Source organism: Sphaeramia orbicularis, chromosome 19 (assembly GCF_902148855.1).
Source record: "Sphaeramia orbicularis chromosome 19, fSphaOr1.1, whole genome shotgun sequence".
In the NCBI taxonomy this organism is placed as follows: Eukaryota; Metazoa; Chordata; class Actinopteri; order Kurtiformes; family Apogonidae; genus Sphaeramia; species Sphaeramia orbicularis.
The window spans coordinates 46626367-46649689 of NC_043975.1; the positions used below are offsets into that span (position 1 = coordinate 46626367).

A 23323-nucleotide genomic window follows, 5' to 3' on the forward strand; every position below is an offset into this window, starting at 1 on the left:
ATGCAAAACTCATGTAAAGTTAGGGCAAAAAACTGTATTTTAATTATTACATTACACCGGTTTTAAAATCACTGCATTGGCTCCCCGTGTGTTTCAGGACTGATTTTAAGGTCCTTTTAATAGTCTTTAAATGTCTTAATGGTCTTGCGCCTTCTTATCTTTTTTAGACTTGCTTTTACCCTATGAACCCTCGCGGACCCTGAGCTCCTCTGGCACTGGCCTTTTAACAGTTCCAAAAGCCAACACAAAAACCCATGGCGAGGCAGCTTTTCAGCATTATGCTCCTCGCCTCTGGAACAGCCTGCCAGGGAACCTCAGGGCCGCAGAGAATGTAGAAATTTTTAAAACGAGGCTCAAGACCCACCTTTTTAATTTGGCTTTTAACTGATGCTTCTGTTTTATCTACTCAAAGGTTTTATAGTTATATTTAATATATATATCTTAAGATTCTTTTAATCAGTGCTTCTGTTTTATCATTTTAATGTTTAATATTTTTATTATTTTCAGATATGTCTTAAATTTAGCTTCTTTTAATCAGTTCTTTTATATCTTTTTAATGTTTCTTATTCTCTGGTGTTTCATCAGAGGGAGCCCTCCATGCCGCGGGGGGCTGCGGACTCCGGGGGCTGCGGCGCCTTCTCTCACTGAGGTCCGCTCCTTTCTGGTGGGTGTGGGGCCCCAGCTGGCCCTCTCCCACTAGTTGGGATGTGGGGCTGTGTTGCTGGTGCCTGGTTGCCGGGGTCGGCGGCTGCCTCCTGGTGCAGATGGCTCCCTGAGACAGCGCCTCCTCTTTTACTTTCTTTTACTTTTACTTTTACTTTTATATTTTTGTTCTGGTCTACCCGTGCTCAGTCAGTCTTCTTAAGTATGTGTGAGCTTGTGGGTTTGCATATATATGTGTGTGTGTATGTGTGTGTGCGGGTGAGTGGGTGGGTGTGGGTGGGGGGCGGTACTGATTTTTAAACTGATATGTAAAGCACTTTGTGCTACAGTTTTTAATGTATGAAAAGTGCTATATAAATAAAGATTATTATTATATTATTATTATTATGGGAAATTACTGTATTTGTATGAGATGGTTATTTTCTGTTATTTAACAGTATTTTTTCAGCACCCCTGCAGCTGGAATATTACCATTTTTTAGGGTTTTTTAAATTTTCCAGTGTAGTATATATACTCTAAAAAAATTTGCTGAAGAACTTACTCTAAGAAAACATCCTGTTCAATACTGTAAACAAAGACTTCTGATTGTATTTACACATTTCAGGGCAGTGATATAAAGTGAAACAGTGATTTAAGTGATCTACGGTGGTTTGAAAAGTAGGTGTAGTCCCACTACATCAGGTACTTGGATATTTTACAGTCTCATTGGATCAGTTCTCGTATGATTGTGACCCCCCCCCCCCCCGACCATTCAGTGATGAGTTGTACAGTCTGATGGCCAGGGGGCTCAAAGAGTTCCTGAGCCTGTTTGTGGAAAATAATACAATAATATATTAATAAAAAAGTAATAAAAACCAAAACTAGTTACAGTTAATTATGAGCTGCTAGCTAGTTGTCTAGTCATTTGAAGCTTATTCATATATACCTTCATTATACATAACTGACTTAAGAATTTATTGAAAGACTATATTCACAGTTATAGAAGTAACTAACACACTTTGCCAACATGATTTAGACTCGGTTATAGTGTAATGTTACCAACTAAGGAAATGTCAATTAAAATGTGTCAGAAATGATCAAAACAACAGACTGACCTATTGTTGGACTATGTAATTTTTTATTTCATTTTAGATTTTTGCATGTTTAATGAGGCATAGGCCAGGTTTGCAAAAGCTTTAAAAACTCCACAACTGGAGAGAAGTTCACACAGAATTTTTTTTTGTTTTTTTATTATTATCATTATCATTATTTTTTATATATTTATTTTTTTTAGCTGTTTTTCTGTTTTACAACATGTCAACCCAGTGCAACAACAAGATTCAGTGTCATTTTCAGACAACAGTGGAACAAACACATAAGGTAAATGAGATAAAATTAATCATTGGAGATAAAAGTTAAATATCTACAAAAAAACAATAAGAGGTGTTTGGAAACATAAGTGAAGATGAATTTCAGCTCCATGATAAGAACCATTTGAAACTTTCTCATGGTTTATATTTATTACATTGTTTAGTCATTATAGTCTAGAACAGTTACTACATGTTTATTACCATGTTATTAATGCGCTGTGATGCATCATGTCAACTCAAACTGAACTTAAGTCTAAAACTATGAAACTTTCTCTCCTACCTGCAGCTATACTAGACTTTACAGAATCAAAACCTCTCTTTATATAAAATACTTGAATTTTTTTTAAAAATTCTGTTCAGGTCTAGAATTCATATTGAGATAAAAACTCAACTGGAGAAAAGATCATTCATGGATAATTGAGTTAGAATCATTTTATTTCTCAAAATAATAATACAATATTTAAACTTATGCACTAAAAGACAGTATTTCCATCAGCCCAAGCCCATGTTCATGTCCTCAGCCCTCATTGTCCCAGTGTTCCAGTCCAGTCAGTGACAGCCGCAGCTCAACGCTACCATGTCGTCGTACTGCTTCAACACCACGTTCTCTTCATCGTCAAAATATAACAAACTGATGGACTGCAGTTTGTCGGGTACGCAGCAGGGCGCCCCCACATTGTCACTGGAGAGCTTTAGCGCGTGCATGATGGAGCGCACCGTGGCGTGGTTGGTGGCCCTGAGGCTCCCCCCCAGCGGGAACGGGCAGGAGCCTCTGCAGTGGTAGGCGTTGTATCCCCGAGGAGAGATGATCCAGCCCGACCAGCCGATCTCCTCGAAGTCCACGAACAGAGGAACCCGGTGGCAGGGGCGGGGGCGGCCGTGGGGCGTTTCCACCGGAGCGGCTCGTTGCCGCCGGCTGCTGCGGTGGGTGTGGAGCTCAGGTACGGCAGCTGCAGGCTGGACTTGTCCTGTGGGGTCACAAGGTTTACATTAGAGCTGAAGCGATTAATGGACTCGAATCGATTACAGTTTTCCTGAATCAGAGCTTCATTTCCTTAACCCAGTGGGTTCCAACCTTCTTTGGCTCCTGACCACATGTAAACATCACAAATTTCTGGCGACTGAAGACATTAAAAACAGAGATATTTTCTGGCTGAAATTAATTTGTTTTTGATTATGTAATAGTTTGCTATATTATGTTGCAAATAAATGTTAATTTTAGATGACATTTAGTCTATATAACATATTATTATTATGGACGGAGGCAGAAAAGCGAGGTTGTACGGAAGCGTATTGTATTCACACAAAAAAATAAATTCGGCTCTGTTTTTCTGAATTAACGAGATAATTATCTCATAATTACGAGAAAAAATAAGTTAAAAAAAAAATCGGCGCTGTTTTTCTGAATTAATGAGATACTGTTTTCCGAAAAAAATTAAATTGGCTCTGTTTCTCTGTGTCAGTGGGACAGTGGTCCCTGGTCCAGGCAGGAGCTCCTTCTACCTGTGCTGCTGCTGTAAACCTCTCAGGGGAGCGGGAAGTTGGTTCAGTTCTTGTAACCGGCTCCGTTTACCGGTTTGCAACCCCCCCCCCCCCCCAACCCCCTAAGCTATCTGGGGGGGGTGGCGAACCGGGACCCCAAGCCGCTCCTCCATGGATCTAGTTCTGAATAATGCTTTCCATCAGGTCCAACAAATAAATGAATACACATTTGCACTCTTCTGCTGTTTATATTTTCTTTAATGCTGGTGAATGTCATTTTATTTGACTTCATTAATGCCAATTCCCATCACCATGTCATGTTCTCCAGGAAGTCGGGCTACAGGCTCCGAGTGCCGGCTCCTGTCCGGCTTCCACACCGGAGCACTTGGAGGGCTTGATACGTGCGCGAAGCGGGGCTTGGAGGTCGGAGCACAGCTTGGTTCTGAGTTCTGTAAACGAAACTAGTTCCATGATTTGTAAACGGAACCGGTTACGAGAACGGAAAAAACTTCACACTTCCCCGAGAGGTTTACAGCAGCAGCACAGGTAGAAGGAGCTCCTGCCTGGATCAGGGACCACTGTCCCACTGACACAGATAAACAGAGCCCAATTTCATTTTCTACAGGAAACAGTATCTCGTAAATTCAGAAAAACAGAGCAAATTTATTTTTTTTCCAGAAAACAGTATCTCGTAAATTCAGAAAAACAGAGCCGAATTTAATGTTTTTCAGAAAACAATAACTCATTAATTCAGAAAAACAGCGCCAATTTTTTTTAAAACTTATTTTGTCTCGTAATTACAAGATAATTATCTCGTTAATTCAGAAAAACAGAGCCGAATTAAATTTTTTGTGTGAATGCAATACGCTTCCGTAAGGTTGAGATTACTGCACAAAGTGAGAATTTTATTTTCCTTGGTCAGGATATGTACAGTCAGTCCAGCTTGGATTTACAAGGCTGCAATGAATTACCCAATGAATACTGAACAATTAAGGAATTTTGAGTCAACAAATACATGTTGGCCACAATGAACATTTGAAAGATAAACAGAACCACAGTGCTTCAGTTTCAGCTTCAGAGTTTGTCATGTCTTTTATGTATTGTGATTGTCTCTGTCAACTCAACATATATTTTATTAGTAAGTTTTTTTTTTTGGTATTTTTATCAGTTACTAGAAATTTCAGGCAACTCCATGCGGGGTCCCGACCCCAAGGTTGAAAAACACTTCCTTAACCCATAAAGACCCAAACATCCACCAACGACAAAAAACACCTACTGATGTAACTGTTTCAACACCTGTTGATCCACTAAGTCTATCAATACATGTAAATAATTGGTGTAAAATACAGTTTTTTATCTTTTCATGGTCATCAGATATGACCCATTTGGACGTTCAGGGGCTCCATAGTTACACCATCATGGAAACACCATCGTCTTCTACAACACTGATTCACCTGTAAAACCCAAGGAGTTGGATCAATGACTGTAGTCACTTTTCCATCCATTATCCACCGCTTATCCGGGAGTCACTTTTCCATTGACCCTCAAATTACGCAAATATAACTTGAGCATAAAAATTTACCTAATGGAAAAATGACAACTTTGCCAAAACTCAAGAGGTGGTTTTTCGGGTGTAGCGCAACTGGTATATCACGCAAGACTGCAATGGAAAGACCTTTTTCTGTGACTAGTCACGTGAATTAAAAAAAAACAGATGTTGATGAATGTTATAAGAGAAGAAAAAGAGTTTTAAAAGAAACTTGGCACGGTATGTGTGGACACACCAGGAAACGCAATAATTTTTTAATTTAGTACGACATAGAGGGGTAATAGATAATAATAATGAATATATCTGTGAATCAAGACAATATTTACATTGGTCACTATGTTTATGGAATGATTTCTCGTGTCATCTCATGATAATAAATAAACAAATAATCGCATTTGTGATTTAATGGAAAAATTTACATTACACACTTCTATTTTTTCGACATTTAGTAAATATCAGTAAAGTTTTACGCATGTGTCTAATGGAAAAGCAACTATTGGATGGACACACTGGGCTTCTGTTCAGTTAGTGATATTGCGGAAAAAGTCACTTTTACTGAGTTTACGCTGTTTCTTGTATAATAACCCTCAACTTTAAGTTGATTTTTTATGACCATCTATTTGATTAGTAAATTAAATATAGGAAAATATATAATTTTCACTGAAAAACACAAAATGTAGAGGGTAAATTTATAATAAATGGAATTAAATCACTTAAGAACAGTTAAATCTAACAAAAAAATTCATCTGGGAAGTCCCATTAAAGTAGCGCTGGGTCTTTTTGGGTTAATTTTGCTGCTGTTAAACATTGGTTCCACTGTTGTGTTGCATAAGGTTGTTTATTGTGACACACATGACGCCGAGGCAGAAAGGCAGTTTCTCAATATGTGTTCTTCTCTGTTCTTCTGTTCTCACTATCTCATGACACGTCATCAGTCGTTGCCTGTTATTGTTCCATTTAGAACACATGGAATACCTAGATGTTGCTCTTGTCTGCTAGCTTAAACCAAGGATGCACTGGTTGGTGACCTGTGTAGACTTGGCTGTAAATATCCTATGATTCGTGCAACTCTCGAATGCAACGGCAGCTTCTGTGAAAACTTAATTCAGAAATGTTGATGACATCACCAGATGATGTGATACAATGGTGAAACATGTGCCAGAGGCAGAGTAGAGAGAAATACATTTTTATTATCATATGGGATTCAACGAAATTTGTTGAACAACACTTTATTACTTATCCTGTGACTTAAAGCTGCGTGTGACTTGTCATCAAATCTGTAAAACCAGAGTCATAGCCTAAGTATCACGAATCCGTAAGTCTTTCCGTGATTACCCACCTGAATCTCTTCCCTCACAGTGAACAGTTTGGAAGTGTACTCCACCATAACAAACCATTTGTTTACAAACAGAGCCAGTAGTTCACTCAGGCATCTTCGGAAATTTGTTGCAACGTGCATTGTGGGAAGCGGAGCTCCACGCAGATGCATTATGGCTGCAGCGGCAACAAACACGGAAACAGCTTCATTGTCTCTTGCTACTGCAACTGCGTGGAGCTCTGCTTCACACAAACTTTTCAGTCTAGTTTTAAAAGTCTACATAGTACAGAATCAGCTCTTCTGAGTATTTTTAATGATATTTTAATAGCCACTGATTCTGGAGATTGTGTTGTTCCTTTATTTTTTGATTTATCTGCAGCCTTTGATACCATGGTTTAGGCACAATGGTACAATGGTCTTACCTTGCTGATAGGACAGTATGTATCAGCCTTGGTGATGCTGTGTCCTCTTCTGCCCCTTTCTTATGTGGGGTCCCACAAGGTTCGGTTTTGGGTCCTCTACTCTTTTCCTTATATCTACTCCCACTAGGTTCCATACTCAGGAAACATGGTATTCATTTCATTTGTATGCAGATGATAGTCAAATGTATATGCCTCTAAAAAAGAACAAGCCTTCTTCTGTTCGACCACTGCTTCAGTGTCTCCATGACATAAAGGTGTGGATGGTTTGTAACTTTTTACATTTTAATGAAGATAAGACTGAGGTTATGGTGTTTGGTGGTACAACTGGAGTCTCCCCAATAGATCTGGGCTATTTGGCTGAGCACAACGACCCAGTCATCAAAAACCTGGGTGTTAAAATGGACTCTGACTTTAAACGTGATAGTCATGTAAAGACAGTCGTGAAGTCAAGCTTATTTCACTTTAGGCAGCTGGCCAAAGTGAAGCCAGTCATCCTAAAGCACTGTTTTGAGACTGTAATCCACACCTTCATCACCACTCGGCTGCACTACTGTAATGCTCTGTATTTGGGGATTAGTGGGTCTTCCATCGCTTGTCTCCGAAGAGTACAAAATGAAAGCCTCAGCCAAATGTTTACCGTTGTTAAACACTATTTACCATAATGCACTACGCTTTTTTACTGATTGTAATCACCTCACTCATCACTGTGAACTTTATGCTAAAGCTGAGTGTCCATCTTTGACCCATTGTTTAACCTTAATCTATAAAGCTCTTCTTGGTATGGCACCTTCATGCCTATCCTCTTTTCTCCAAAGATCAACCAGTCATTATTCTTTAGGGCTTGTAATCGATATTATTTGAATGTACTCAAAGTTAGAACTGAATTAGGGAAGTGAGTTTTCAGTTTTGTCCCGCCCCCTCTGCCTGGAACACACTTCAAGTGGAGCTGAAAATACCAGAACTCATGTCATTTCAAGTTTTTCGCTCCATCTTACGGACCAGACAGCAGAGTCAATCAGACAATGCCTGTTTTTAAACTGCTGTGACCTCAACTGCATTTTTGCACTTTATCAGCTGCACTTTAAAAAACTGTCTATCTTTTCTGTTATTACAATATTATTACTGTTTTAATCTATTGATACTACCTGTCTGTAAAACCTGTTTTCTTTCATGGCGTGTGCTGCTGACTTCTTGGCCAGGTCACCCTTGTAAAAGAGATGTCGATCTAAGACAGGTCTAATAAAAAAAAACATGCTATGGCACATCTTTTAACCAGTGATGAAAGTGTTCCTGTTTTTGCCGGAAATCCGTTTTTTTCCAAAAACTGAGCTTATGTTCTGGTAAATTAAACGTGTCCAGATCATTTCCGTGTGGTTTGGCAACATTTCAGCTGGAAAATTACACATAAATCACTCCGAAAAGTGTAAATTATGTTTATTTGGGTCCGTTTCATGGGCGCGGCCATATTGTTTTCTTCTCCATTCATCTCAACCAATGAGATGCTCGTTTACAGCGCAGAACTTGTATCGACGGCTCTGATTGGTCCGTTGATGACACGTGGTCCGTTTCGCATCTCTGGAGACAAGATGGCGGATTTGCTTTGAGTATTTTACCGCCAATGTATTTGGTCTAAATATTCTGTGAAATCATGTCTGAATTCATCGTCCGAAGTGAAGTGTGAGGCAGGAATCCAAAATAAGTTCAAGTGGTCCATTAATGCTTTAATAGTCGTTCATGCTTTACAGCAGGGGTGTCAAACTCATTTTGGTTCAGTTCCACATTTAGCCCAGTTTGATCTCAAGCGGGCCAGACCAGTAAAATAATGACTTAATAACCTATAAATAATGACAAATCCAAGTTGTTCTTTTTGTTTTAGTACAAAAAAACCCCAATTAAATGATGAAAATATTTACATTTTATAAAAAAGATGTGAATAACCTGAAAAAACAGAAACTTCATTTGAAAAATTAGTGCAATTTTAACAACATTCTGCCTTGATTTATTATTTATACACGTACATTTACACACAGTGTTACATACACATTTGGTAACAGGCAGAATATTGTTAAAATTTTGGAGTTTGGAACTAAAATTTGAACAATTTCTACAATATTCCATCTCTTATTATTAACACAACTACAGATCACAGTGGATCTGTAAATGCACAAAACATTTAGTAACAGGCAGAATATTGTTAAAATTGCACATTTCGGGTTGTTTATCTTTGTTTTTATTTATGCATTTATTTGCATTTTATTGTGAAAAAATAGTTTTGTAAATGTAAATATTTTCACAGTGTAATGCTATTTTTTTTCACTTAAATTTTTTCCACATAATTTTTCACAAAGAAAATTTGTAGTTGTCATTAATTTTGGGTTGTTGTGTTGTTATTTTGACTATAGATCACATTGGTCTGTATGTGGAACCGGAACCAAAATGATTTTGACAGCCTTGACTGTTCAGGTTCATTTTTGCACTTACTTTCATCCCGCGGGCCGGAATGAAACCTTTGGCGGGCCAGATTTGGCCCCCGGGCCGCATGTTTGACACCTATGCTTTACAGGTTTCGCTCCCAAAGTGCACCAGAATGCACCTACGAGCATGCAGAATGAAATGATAAGAAAAGTTCAGGTTTTTTTTCTTTCCTCACTTTCATCACTGTTTAACTGTCACTCGTAAACATGAGTACATTTCTCCAGTTTCAGCGCTGCTCCACTGGCTGCCTGTCCGTTTTAAAATCCAGTTTACAATAATTTTTTTTGTTTTTAAATCCCTCCATGGTCTTGCACCGCCCTACCTCTCTGAGCTCCTTCACACATACACACCTAGTCGCTCTCTCAGATCAGTTGATCAGCTGCTCTTGATGGTGTCCAGAACAGCGTATAAGCTCTGAGGAGATCAGGTCTCCACTGCTGCTGGTCCCAGACTGTGGACCAACCTGCCTCTGCAGATCAGACAGACCCCCTCCTGGCCTGTTTTTAAATCTCTTCTCAAAACCCACCAGTTCTCCTTGGCCTGTTAACACTCTTGCAATGTTGACATTCTGTTTTTGTTTTTATATTTTAACTTGCTTAATTGATTTTATTGTTTCTTAATTCTTTTATTAATATTTTATTGTGCTTTTAGTCTTCTGTACAACACTTTGTTCCACTGTGGTTGTTTTAAAGTGCTTTAAGAATAAATTTGGATTGGAGTGGATTTAGATTGTTAATGTAGAATGAAAATTAAAAATGTTCTGGTTATAAATGTTCATGTTTTACTGTGACTTGTTGTCTCCTAAGTGGACCGTGAGGTTAAAAATAGACCCAAGGGTCCTGTAGTCCAATGGCATATTTAAAGACAATAACTGACATTTGTTTGACCTTTCAAGGTCACTCAAGTTCAAAGGTCATGGCACCAAATGAAAGCCCATGTGTGACTTCCTATTTATTGGCAATAGTAATTATATCACCAATATCTTCAACTGTTTTGAAGTAATAGCACTTTGAAAATTTTCCCTTTATTAACCAATGGGGATTTTTAGAAATTTCAAAAATTTTAAATAAATAAATAGATAAATAAAAAACAATGTTTCCCAATTATTTGAACAAAATTAGTAGACCTTACCCCAAAAATGTTCCACAACAAATATCAAGTCATTCTGACACAGTTTCAGAGAAGAAGATTCTTGAAAAATTGTTTACGTGCAGATGACGCACAGACAACAGCTGATACCAATAGTCCATGGCTTCAGGCCTTCGGACTAAAAACCAAACCAAACTGAATAATGATGAAGAGAAAAACCAGCAAACCAATAAATAAGTAACCTCAGTAACTGGTCCAGAGTGTCTCTTTTGGGTCACTTTAGCCAGTCCCCAAACCCAGATAAAGGAGGACGGTTGGAAATGGAACATTAAAAAAAAGAAAAAAAAAAAAAAAAAAAACAGACAGATTACAGCACATTTGTAGTTCTAAACATATTTAGGCTGTTTTTCTCACTTTTTGTTCCAAACACAATGTTATTCCTCTGTTCTACATTATTCATTACAATTACATGAACATTTACAAATATGCAAATTAGGTGATGATGTTATTTAGGGACTTTTAGGACAAACAATAAATACTTTCACTACTGAGGAGTTGGAAACACTGGACCCAGTCCTGAATCACTTATTCTCTCATAGACAGACACACAGAAGCATCCAGGACTAATCCCAGTTTGTCTCAATCGTTTTAAACAAATGAATAACTTTTAGAATACGTCAGAGTGATAACCTACCCACCATGCTCGGTAAATTCCACTACGTTAAACCTTACCCAGGTATGACTGGTTGGACGCTCCTGTCCTCCCGTCGTCTGAGAATATCACCAGGTATGCGTTTATGTCGGCCATCTCTCCGCTCGGCTTCGATGAATAAAGGGGCAGCTCCATCCAGGTCCCAGAGGGAAGGGTGGTCACCACAAGGATACCGTTGTTCTCTTCGCTGTTGCGGATCCATTTGGACACCTGATGTTCAAAACACAAACCATCAAACCTAACAACAAATGACACAGCCTCGTATTTGAGTTCAACACATCATTTTGTATGACGGCGTATTAGGGCCACATAAGAAAATAACAAAACACTTGTCACTTCAAGAATAAAGTTGTAAAATATCAAGATGAAACCTGTAATTTGATGAGAATAGCGTCAAATACAAAAAGAGTCAGTCATAATTTTACAAGAATAAAGCCATAATATTATGAGAATAAAGTTGTGGTTTAAAAAAAACCCTCATTTAACAAAAATAATGTATTTTTATGAGATTATAGTCATACACTGCTGATGATGTGTCCCGAAATTTACATTCTTCCTATGTCTGGGATACAGCTCCCATCCCCCTCTTAACATCAAGTCAAACCTCATGTGCATACCATCTACTGGTACAATGGACGGTTTAATACAGTGGTTTCCAACTTTTTTGGCTCCTGAACCCATTTTAAAATCACAAATTTCTGGCGACCCCAGACATTCAAAATGGAGACTTTATTTATTTTTTATTTTTTTTGCTAAAATTAATTTGTTTCTGATCATGTAACAGTTTTCTATGCTATGTTGCAAATAAATGTTAATTTTAGAGGACATTTAGTCTATATAATGTTTATTATTGTGGACAGAGGCAGTAAATCCAGGTGTAATTACTGCACAAAGGGAGAATTGGATTTTCCTTGGTCAGGATATGTACAGTCAGTCCAGCTGTGATTTACAAGGCTGACAATTAATACTGAACAAACAAGAACTCAAACTATGAATTATGAAAGAGCTGCAGCATCTGAAACTGACCACAGAGAACATTTGACAGATAAACAGAACCACAGAGCTGCAGTTTCAGACTCACAGTTTGTCTGTGATGGATTGGGATTGTCTCTCTCAACACAGATTTTTTATTAGTAAGTTGGGGGTTTTTTTGTTTTTTTTTTAAATTTTTATCAATTACTAGAAATTTCAGGCAACCCCATTTGAATTCCAGGCGACCCCACGTGGGTCCTGACCCCAAGGTTGAAAAACACTGGGTTAATATCATGTCCCGTGTTTCATGATTCTTCGTAATATCTGTGAAAATAAATTTGCAATAATGCGATAAAAAGTCATAATTTAGAAATTGTAAGCCTTAAAGCTGTACCTACCGATGTGGCATGTCTCACAGCACTTAGTAAAAATTTGAAGAAGAACAACCCGCCTCCCTCCAAAGCCCCGCCCACTTCCCCCTGCCTGAGCTCTGACGCTCACCTAACACATGAGGTGGAAGCGGAGGCAGAGGCAGAGGTGGGGTCCTCTCTGGTGTGGCTGCAGACCCCTTCCTCAGCAGTCAGACACACCATCATCCACCTTTATCATTAGGAGACCCTGTATTTAAGGGTCCGGTCTGTGGATCATCGTGTTCACTGCACCTCATCAGCTACAATAAAGGCTCCCAGCGTCGGGCGGATGACTGACAGACAGGATGCTCGGCCAGTTATTTCATTGGGACCGAGTAAAATGATTGATCAGACTTTTATTAGAAATATATAAGAATTAAACATTTTTGAGTTTCAAAACCTGGTGGATTTCTTTTACATTTTAGTTTGCCACAAACTTATTAGGTGCATTTTAAGATTACAAAAGAAACGTGTAAAAATACCACATCGTACAGTATAGCTTAAAGCTTTGTTGATGACAGAGTTTCCAGTTACAGCGAACACAACAAGCGAAGCAGCAACTTTTACTTCTGTTGGACCAGACGAACCCCAAATGAAAGTAGAACCTCACAAAATGTTCCAAGTTCTCCATTATGGGACAAGTGGGTACGACTTTATTCTTGTAAATTATTATATTTTTTCCACGTGTTTTTAAATTATGACGTTATTCTCGCAATATTATGGCTTTATTTGCAAAATATGACAACTTTAATCTCATAAAAGTACTATGTTATTTTTGTTAAACTGAGTTTTTTTTTTTAATTACATTATTCTCATATTATGACTTTGTGCATCAATTGCATCCATACGTCTCCCCCAACTCCCCCCCTTCTCCCCCTTTCCCCCAGTCTTTCTCTCTCTCTCTTTTTCTCCTCCTTTTCCCTCTCTCTTTTACCCCAAATGGTCCTGTCAGACGTCCATCCTCCAGGAGACAGAGTCTGCTCCAGGTTTCTGCTGTTAAAGGGTAGTTTGTCCTTCCACTGTCACCAGTCATGTGTTTACTCCTGGAGGATTCTGTTGGTTTCTGTAAATTGGCTTGTTTGTGTCTGGTTTGAGTCTGGTTTTGACCGGCTCTATATGTAAAGTGTCATGAGATAACTTTTGTTATGATTGGGCAATATATACAGGGTGGGGAAGCAAAATTTACAATATTTTGAGGCAGGGATTGAAAGACAGTGTATGACCAGTTAGTTTATTGAAAGTCATGAGAATTTCTTTGCCACAAGAAAATTTACATAATAGAAAATGTTTTTATTCTATGTGTCCTCCTTCTTTCTCAATAACTGCCTTCACACGCTTCCTGAAACTTGCGCAAGTGTTCCTCAAATATTGGGGTGACAACTTCTCACATTCTTCTTTAATAGTATCTTCCAGACTTTCTCGTAATAGTTTTGCTCATAGTCATTCTCTTCTTTACATTATAAACAGTCTTTATGGACACTCCAACTATTTTTGAAATCTCCTTTGGTGTGACGAGTGCATTCAGCAAGTCACACACTCTTTGACGTTTGCTTTCCTGATTACTCATATGGGCAAAAATTTCTGAAAAGGTATGGATAATAGTGTTAGGTATGATTATGACATCAATATATGTTTGGTTTCAAAACAACTGACGTAGTGCCTACTGAGAAAAAACAACTAAATGTTCACTGTAAATTTTGCTTCCCCACCCTGTAGGCTAAACAAAATTTGATTGATTGATTAACTTTATTCTCGAAATATTACAACTTTTTATCGTAAAATTACGACTCTTTTTGTATTCGACTTTATTCTCATAAAATTACAGGTTTTATCTTGATATTTTACGATGTTATTCTCATAGTGACAGGTGTTTTTATTTTCTGATGTGGTCCTAATATGCTGCAAGGTTACTATCATTAACGAAAACTAACGAAATGATGAAAACTAGAATTGTAAAAACATTTTCATTAACGGAAATAAATAAAAACTATAATTAAAAGAAAAAAAAACGGTAACTAACTGAAACTGTATTGTGTGCTTACAAAACTAACTAAAACATATAAAAATTTTGGATAAAATTCCCTTTGTTTTCGTCTTTGTCAATGTCGGATTGATATAAAATCGATTTATTTCCCTCAACCAATTTTTGCTGCTGGCACCATACGATATTTAACGGTCCGTCACTTCTCATCACTTGTGGTTTCCAGTCGTCTTTTGGTCCCCACTCTAGCTGGAAACATGCAGACTAAAGTTGGGAGAAAACAGCAGAGTCCTGTCTGGGATTTATTTGAATTTGACGGTGAAGAAGAGAAAAGATATAAAGAAACTAAAACTAAGCATTTAGAAAATAACAAAAACTAATAAAAACTATCAAACCTGCTCTAAAAACGAATTAAAACTAACTGAATTAGAGAAAAAAAAAAAGTCAAAACGAAATAAAACCAAACTAAAATGAAAAATCCAAAACTATAATAGCCTTGATATGCTGTCATAAATTTGAAATGCTGATAGGAGAAGACAATGACTGACTGTTTGGGTGACGTTGAAGACCTCCCATCCCTGTGTGTACAGAGGCACCAGTCTAGAGGTGATGAGGTTTCCCCTCCACGGCTTCACTCGACTGTCCAGAACCTCATACACATCCACCTGAGAACGGTCACAACATGTTGGTGTTCAGTCAAAAACATTAGTCCAAGATAAGCCATAAAGAACCAGTGTGACTTATGTAGTAGATCCTAAATCAATGTTTCTCTTTATTTAACCTTTCATAAGTGATTTATCACCAGGTCTTGTAATAAATGGAATTTTGTATTTTGTGTTTTTTTTTTTTTAATGAACATCAGGTATTTTTCTATATTTAATTTACTGATCATGTAGATGTTCATAAAAGTTCAGAGTAAAGTTGAGGGTTATTATATCCAAAACAGAGAGAGCTAAAGAAAAACTGACTTTCTAACTGAACATAAACCCAGTGTGTCCATCCACTGTCATTGATCCAACTCCATGGGTTTTACTGGTGAATCAGTGTTGTAGAAGATGACAGTGTTCCCACGGTAACTACAGAGCCTCTGAACGTCCAAATGGGTCATATCTAATGACCACGAAAAGATGACAAACTGCATTTCACACCAATTATTTACGTGTATTATAGGATTAGAGTTCAGATCAGTCAATGCTTTTGGTAGATGGTGGATGTTTGGGTCTTTCTGGTGTTTTTCCACACGATGAATGAGGAAAAGTTGTCATATTTAATCAGACTCATCAGAGCAAATATGTTTTTACTCAAGATGATTTCAATCAGACTATATTTTAATCCATAAAGACCCAAACATCCACTGGTGACCAAACCATCTACTGACTAATATATTTAATCCCTGTTCATCCACTAATTCTATCAATACATGTCAATAATTGGTGTAAAATACAGTTCTTCATCTTTTCATGGTCATCAGATATGACCCATTTGGACGTTCAGAGGCTCCATAGTTACCGTGGAAACACCCTCATCTTCTTCAACACTGATTCACCAGTGAAACCCATGGAGTTGGATCAATGACAGTGGATGGACACACTGGGTTTATGTTCAGTTAATGAGAGATTTTGTTGAAAACATCACTTTTTCCACATTTTTGTCTGATTTTATGTAACAACCCTTGAATTCACTCTGACCTTTTATGAACATCTACATGATCAGTGAATTAAATATAGGAAAATACCAGATTTTCCATGAAAAATGCAAAATGCAAAAATAATTCTATAATAAATGGTGATAAATCACTTGAGAAAGACAAAATGTATATATTTGGAAGTTGTGATAAAATAGTTGTGGGTCTTAAAGGGTTAAGGGCCCCTGGGAAAACTGGGTGAAAATAAATATCTAGAAACATGTAGAAAATTATTCTTTTTTTATTTACCTTATAGAAATGAGGCCCATATGACTTTCCCAGGAAAAACGCCTGCTTCTTTCTAAACCAGCGGAACTCAGCTTTGATCATTCTCTCGTCTTTGCCAACAGAAGACAGATTGAAAAAGTGAAACCTCTCCCCAGCGTGACCTGAAAGGGGAAAAATATGTAATTTAGTGAAATAAAACAGCGCATTGTTTCTTTGTGCCATGCATTTAAATCGAAAAAACATCGGACTAGTCGTGCGTAACTACGCGTAAATTACGCACTGGTGCCAAGTATTTACAACTACCTTTCCAAAGTTTAAACATTGAAATACAATTTAAAGTTCTGTTCATTTTTACTCACCTTTATCCTCAAAACTCCGCACAATATTTCCCTCCAGAATTTCCTTCTGACTTTTTGGGGTCCCATCCGACACCGACACCGCGTCAAACAGATCCAACATGAACTGAGGCGCTTTCTTGTGCGGGGCCACCGCGGGGCCCCGGGGTAAGGTCTTCAGGTAGACCATCGCGTCCAGGTTCTGGTCCACCTCATCCAAAGCGGCTCCTGGGTCTCTGCCGTGCGGGATGGCCAAAGGGTCCACGCATCTCAGATGAACCGCAACGAGGAAGAGGAGGAGGGGGAGGGGGAGGAGGAGGTGCAGAAGCCGCGCGCCTGCAGCTGCTCCTGCTGTCATATCTGATCCTGTGGTGAGACCGGGGTCCAGGGACCAGGACTGGGGTCTGACACCTGGTGTTAAGGCGACCTGCAGCCTTTGAAGGCGTCCTGGCCCCTGTGTTCAGCTGACACAAACAGATGATTGGAGGGTGACTGATGATGGTGAAAGGCAAACACAAAGGACGGATGAAGATGAGGCAGGACTCAGCTGTAAAGATGACCACTGGTCAGCTGACACTGGCCTCATTTCACTTATTTACGAGCTCCAACGAAATCTGAGATACGGAGGGACACCGAACTGGATCAGAAAAGATCATGTTTTGCTTCCTTTATGTGTTTATTTTTTTTATTTAGGGGGCCCATATAGTCCCGCAGCCAAATTATCCCATTATATGATGTTTTGTCGTTTGTTCCACATCATGCGTTCCTCGGACACTTGTCTGTTATCAGTATGAGGCCAGTTGCTGGAGAGCAAACGAAGAGACGCGCAAGTGACGCACATGAAGCAGGTTTTCAAAAGCTGCTTGTTAATGCGCACATGTCCCCTAAACGCACCACGGTCACGGTGTCCTCCCTCCTCCCCCTCCCCCTCCTCTTCTGTCACTCCCATATTGTTTGGGTAATGACTCAGAGTTAACACCAAAATATCAGTGTGACGTGTTTATTCCACCGTTTAGATGAATCCCAGATGATCTCCACTCAATCAGCTCCACAATAGGAATCACATTTCTAAGAGCTGATCAGGACCTTTGCGCGCGCCCCCTCCCCCCGACACACACACACACACACCACCCATTGTCAATCAACTACACCCAAATGATGATCCCCTTAGTTAGGGGCTATCAGTCATGTTTAGGACCCCATGATGAGTGTTTCTTTTCCACTTAACAGCCAAACTGTCAGATAAGCCACAGGACAGATTCTAGTCATCAACAGTGTCAACAGCAGCACAAGGAGAGCCAGTGATGATTGGATTTCCTCCAACTCAACTCCAGGCTTTTTTCCTTCTTCCTCATGTTAATAGGCGCAGACTGTAACATTATTAGGGGAGAAAAAGGATAAAAAATCAGTCAAACTCAGTAAAGATATTTTATACTTATACTTATTATTGTTTATTATTATTATTATTATTATTATTATTATTATTATTATTATTATTTATACTACTTATATCATTGTTACGACTACAATTACTGTTATCACTACAACTTTTATCCTGTGAGATATATATGTATAGATAGAGATAGATAGATAGATAGATAGATAGATAGATAGATAGATAGATAGATAGATAGATAGATAGATAGATAGATAGATAGATAGATAGATAGATAGATAGATAGATAGATAGATAGATAGATAGATAGAGTTATTACTACTTTGCTGTTTGTTGTTTTTACTAGTACTTTCCTATGTGTAATTGCCTGTTTTTTCATTACTGTTTTTTAATATATTGTTATGGTATTATTATTTACTTATAATATTTCTTATACTGTACATTTGGTCTTTGTACTACTATTGAAACCTCAGTTTCCCGAGGGATCTGCCCAAAGGATCAATGAAGTTCTCTCTTTTTATATGCATATTTATTCTATCGTGTATATATTATCCTGTATATATAATGCCTGTTGGTATTTATTGCTGCTGCCTGTTGAGTCAACTGCATCGAAATTTCATTTTTGATGTAAAATCTGGAATGACAAAAAAGTCTGTCTAAATGTAAGTCTCTGTAATCTAATTAATCTAATTTAATTTAATCTAATCTAAATAATCAAATTAATCTAATCTAATCATGTGTATGTGTATTTGTGCAACTACACTGCAAATATGTAAATATTATGTGGGCATGTCCAGAAAAAGTCATTTAAACATCAGACACTGTGATATTTCCTCTTTTACACTTAAATATTCTGTCTTCTGCAAATGAATAAATAAATAAATAAATAAATAAATGGATATGAATGCATACTAAATTATCTATGAGGTGGAAAACAATATTAGAGGAAACCTATTGTTTTTTTTGAGTATTTTGGGCTGCATTAACCCATAAAGACCCAAAAGTCCACCGGTGACCAAAGGTATCTACTGATGTAAAATGTTTAATACCTGATGATCCACTAATCCTATCAATGCATGTCAATAACTGGTGTAAAATGCAGTTCATCTTTTCATGGTCATCAGATATGACCCATTTGGATGTTCAGAGGCTCTGTAGTTACCATGGAAACACCATCATCTTCTACAACATCGATTCTCCAGTAAAAGCCATGGAGTTGGATCAATGACAGTGGGTGAACACACTGGGTTTATGTTCAGTTAATGACAGATTTGCTTGAAAAGTCACTTTTTCCTAAGTTTCTCTGGTTTTGATATAATAACCTTCAACATTAATAGGAGCTTTTTATAAACATCTACATGATCAACCAATTAAATATGGGAAAATACTTGATTTTCACTGAAAATCACAAAATACAGAGGATAATATCATAAAACTAGAAGCACTCGGAGAGCACAGACCTCCGCCAAGGCTGATCAAAGGCCCCCCCCGTGGGCCCCCCCACCCCCGATCACCACCAAAATTTAATCATTTCTTCCTTATCCCATTTCCAACAAACCCTGAAAATTTCATCAAAATCTGTTCATAACTTTTTGAGTTATGTTGCACACTAACGGACAGACAAACAGACAAACAAACAAACCCTGGCAAAAACATAACCTCCTTGGCGGAGGTAATCACTTAAAAGAAGGTTACATAAAGAGAAAAAGTCATTTGGGAACTGCCACAGAAGTAGCACTGGGTCTTTATGGGTTCATTCATGGGTCAAATTGGACTCAGTGACATTAAAGATGTGGGCAGTTTTCTACCACATTATAAGGGTTAAACCCACAAACCTAATGTTGGCCCAGGACTGCTGCAGAGTACTGTATAGGTTACATTTTCCCAGAAGAAATACCATTAATTTCATATAAATAAACTGCAATTGTGTAAATTGAATATAGTATTGGGTAGAAAATGCACTTTTCACCCAGTTTTTTTGTCTGTAGAATCTGCATTTATCTGTTTACAACCTCGACATTAACCATGTTTGATCAAGAGCAAAGGTGGGAAAAACTGAAGTGATTTTTTTTTTTTTTTTAAAATATCTTTTTATTTCACAAAATAAAATCATCCAGGTACAGAACAAACTTAGTGATACAGGGTCTTACATTTTGCAGTTCTCCTTTGTGCTCTCTTCCAACCCCCCACCACCACTAAAGGAATAAACCAGCAAAACACTCAAAAGTAACAGACCAAAAGCATAAAAGTCTAAATATAAATGGATAAAAAAGAAAGTTAAAAAAATAATAATAATAATAATAAAAAAAATAATAATAATAAAGGAAATGAAAACTGAAGTGATTTGGATCTGAATTCATCCCTAATCGCTGCTGTTGGTGGTGTTCAACCCCCCCCCCCCCATGCTACACCCACACCCATATTAACATTAAAAAGTCTTGTTCGTTGATGAAATGGGATGCGGGGGAAGCCTTTACCACATCATCAGTTGACCCACATCCACCCACGTGCACCTCCCTGTTACGTATGTGTTTGTGTTCCTTTGTACATACAGTGTGTGTGTTCATGTGTGACACATGACACATACATGTGGACATATACATGTTGGACGCTCGGTGGGACAGCGTGGGATGTCCTCAAATGTTGACACTCACCATGTGCTGAGTGCAGATAGAGTTTAAGGGAAACCCTGTGACGTAGACGGACACCATGCATGTGGCTTTAACATGTCCAGGAAACACACACACACACACGTAGACACACGCATATGTAAATACACGCAGACACACACGCAGGCAGACACACACATATGTACATGCACACACACACACGCAGGCAGACACACACATATGTACATGCACACACACACAAACACACACACGCACACACACCAAGGTTCTAATAGTTTTGGATTTTTCATTATAGTTTAGTTTTATTTAGTTTAGACTTTTTTTCTCTAATTCAGTTAGTTTTAATTAGTTTTTAGAGCAGGTTTGCTAGTTTTTATTAGTTTTTGTTATTTTCTAAATGCTTAGTTTTAGTTTTTTTTATATCTTTTCTCTTCTTCTCCGTCGTATTCAAATAAATCCCAGACAGGACTCTGCTGCTTTCTCCCTACTTTAGTCTCCATGTTTCCAGGTAGAGTGGGGACCAGAAGACGACTGGAAACCACAAGTGACGGACCATTAAATATCATATGGTGTCAGCAGCAAAAATTGCTTGAGGGAAATAAATCGATTTCATATCAATCCAGCATTGACAAAGACGAAAACAAAGGGAATTTTATCCATAATTTTTATGTTTTAGTTAGTTTTGTAAACACACAATACAGTTTCAGTTAGTTATCATTTTTTTCCTTTTAATTATAGTTTTTATTCATTTCAATTAATGAAAATGTTTTTACAATTCTAGTTTGCGTCATTTCGTTAGTTTTCGTTAACAATAATAACCTTGACAGACAGACACACACGCATGCACGCACACACACACACACACACACACACACTTTGGGGTTGGTTCATGTCTTTCAGTTAAACTGTTACTCAACAGATTCATTTGTATTTGATAGATCTTTCAGATAAATGTCTAAACTGTAATGTGGTTTAGGATGAAGCAGGATTCGACTCCTAACACCTATGTGAACTGATAGTCCATCTAGACTCTGGTTTATCCCCTCATTGTGCAGGACGTCGCAAAAGACCTACGATAGACATTGGATGGCTTCCTTAGACTCAAATGTATGAAATCTCATAATGAAACTGCCATAACATCTACAGTTTTTAACGGCTTTTCTTCACTTTTCTTCTGCCATGAAAACACCTGCAGTGTTGAAAAAATGAAAACAAAAAGGTTCAAAGCAGAGCTCCAATCAAATAAAAAAAAATATTCAATTACAATTTTCTGAATGGAGGCTTAATTTCCTTAATTCCTCTGCTGCTAAACATTAGTTCATCTGTTGTGTTTCACACGAATGTTTATCGTGACGCACATGACGCCAGGATCGACGCAAACAACAGAAGAGACGAGGACGAAGAGGCAGAAAATGTCTATTTGATGACTTTTCTACATTAGAACCAATAATCAGAAACAGGCGAGGCACCTTCAGATGCAACACTGGCGTTAAAATATGTCAGAATCTGAATACTTTATTACAACAGAAAAAAAGAATATATATGATGATTACATTTTTTCTATGGGATTAATTATGATGATGGATTAATCATTTTAATAATTTTGACAGCCCTAATCTATCTATCTATCCATCTATCTATCTATCTGAAAAACTGAAGAAAAAGTAACTAGTCAAACTACATGGGTTTATTATTTTTTCTTCAATTTCATTCAGTTTGTGGCGTATTTTGTTGTTGCTTAATTTTCTTAGTCATTTTGTTCTTTTTATTGATTACTTTAGCTGTTATGTTTAATTTCTTGCTTGTTTTATTTTTATTTATTTATTTTTTTTACTTATTTTGACTTTTTTTTCGTATTTTGTTATTTATTACACTGGGTTACAAAAAAATGTTTTTTGCAAGTTGTCTAGGTTTTTTCAACTGAATTAGGACCATCTTGCACCGCTAAATCCAAAAATGACATCTGTTTTTTTTCAATCAGGTCAGGTTTTTTTGCTAATTTGATTTTGAAAAATTTGATCTTCTCTCAAAATTGATTACATTTTTGTGACTTTATCAGTTGATTTTTTTATATAGTTCTCACCCAAAATAGGTTTTAAGAGAAAAAAAATCATTTTCTAACAGGATTCCTGTTAGGTACAATGGTGTATTCACCGCAGATGGAGCAGAATACGTCAGGTTTATTTTTGCAAGATCTTCTAGTCGAAGCCATTTCATTCACCTGTAATGTTAAAAAAAACATTAATCATAAATTGGCAAAAGTAAAATCTTCAGAACTCGTTTATTGCAAGAAATATGAAAGAATTTTGTATCATATGATGTGAAAATGCCCATAAATGTAAGCAAAAATGTTAAAAAGTCAATATGTAGCATAGTTCAGAAAGTTGACCTGATTGAGCAAAATTAATGTGATTTTTGGATTCAGCACACCAAAATTATCCTAAATCAGCTCAAAAAACTTAAACAATAAATTTGTTGTTGACCAGTGTTATTCTTCTGTACAGCACTTTGGTCCGCTGCAGTTGTTTTAACCCTTTCATGTATACTGGTCACTACAGTGGACAGCTATTCTACAGCTGTTCTCTTACATATTTATGGATTTTTTTGTTTGTTTGTTTGTTTGTTTTT

The 23323-nt window shown here is 37.5% G+C and overlaps 1 protein-coding gene across 1 annotated transcript; it reads right to left on the minus strand.

Annotated features, from left to right (window-relative positions):
* Positions 1–2561: 2561 nt before the first annotated feature.
* Positions 2562–17027, minus strand: LOC115439467 (bone morphogenetic protein 2). The gene is made up of 5 exons (XM_030163292.1): positions 16694–17027; positions 16356–16495; positions 14971–15087; positions 11080–11269; positions 2562–2980 (listed from the first exon to the last, which is right to left on the minus strand). Exons 1-5 carry the CDS (start codon positions 17025–17027, stop codon positions 2562–2564), a joined length of 1200 nt encoding a protein of 399 aa, XP_030019152.1.
* Positions 17028–23323: the final 6296 nt, after the last annotated feature.

Excerpts from the sequence above, each read along its gene's own strand:
- LOC115439467 (XM_030163292.1), bottom strand. The coding sequence starts at position 17,027 with ATGACAGCAGGAGCAGCTGCAGGCGCGCGGCTTCTGCACCTCCTCCTC. Across the intron at positions 15,088-16,355 it reads ATGGGCCTCATTTCTATAAG|GTGGATGTGTATGAGGTTCT; the intron begins GTAAATAAAAAA and ends GACCGTTCTCAG. Across the intron at positions 2,981-11,079 it reads GTCCAACCAGTCATACCTGG|GACAAGTCCAGCCTGCAGCT; the intron begins GTAAGGTTTAAC and ends GTGACCCCACAG.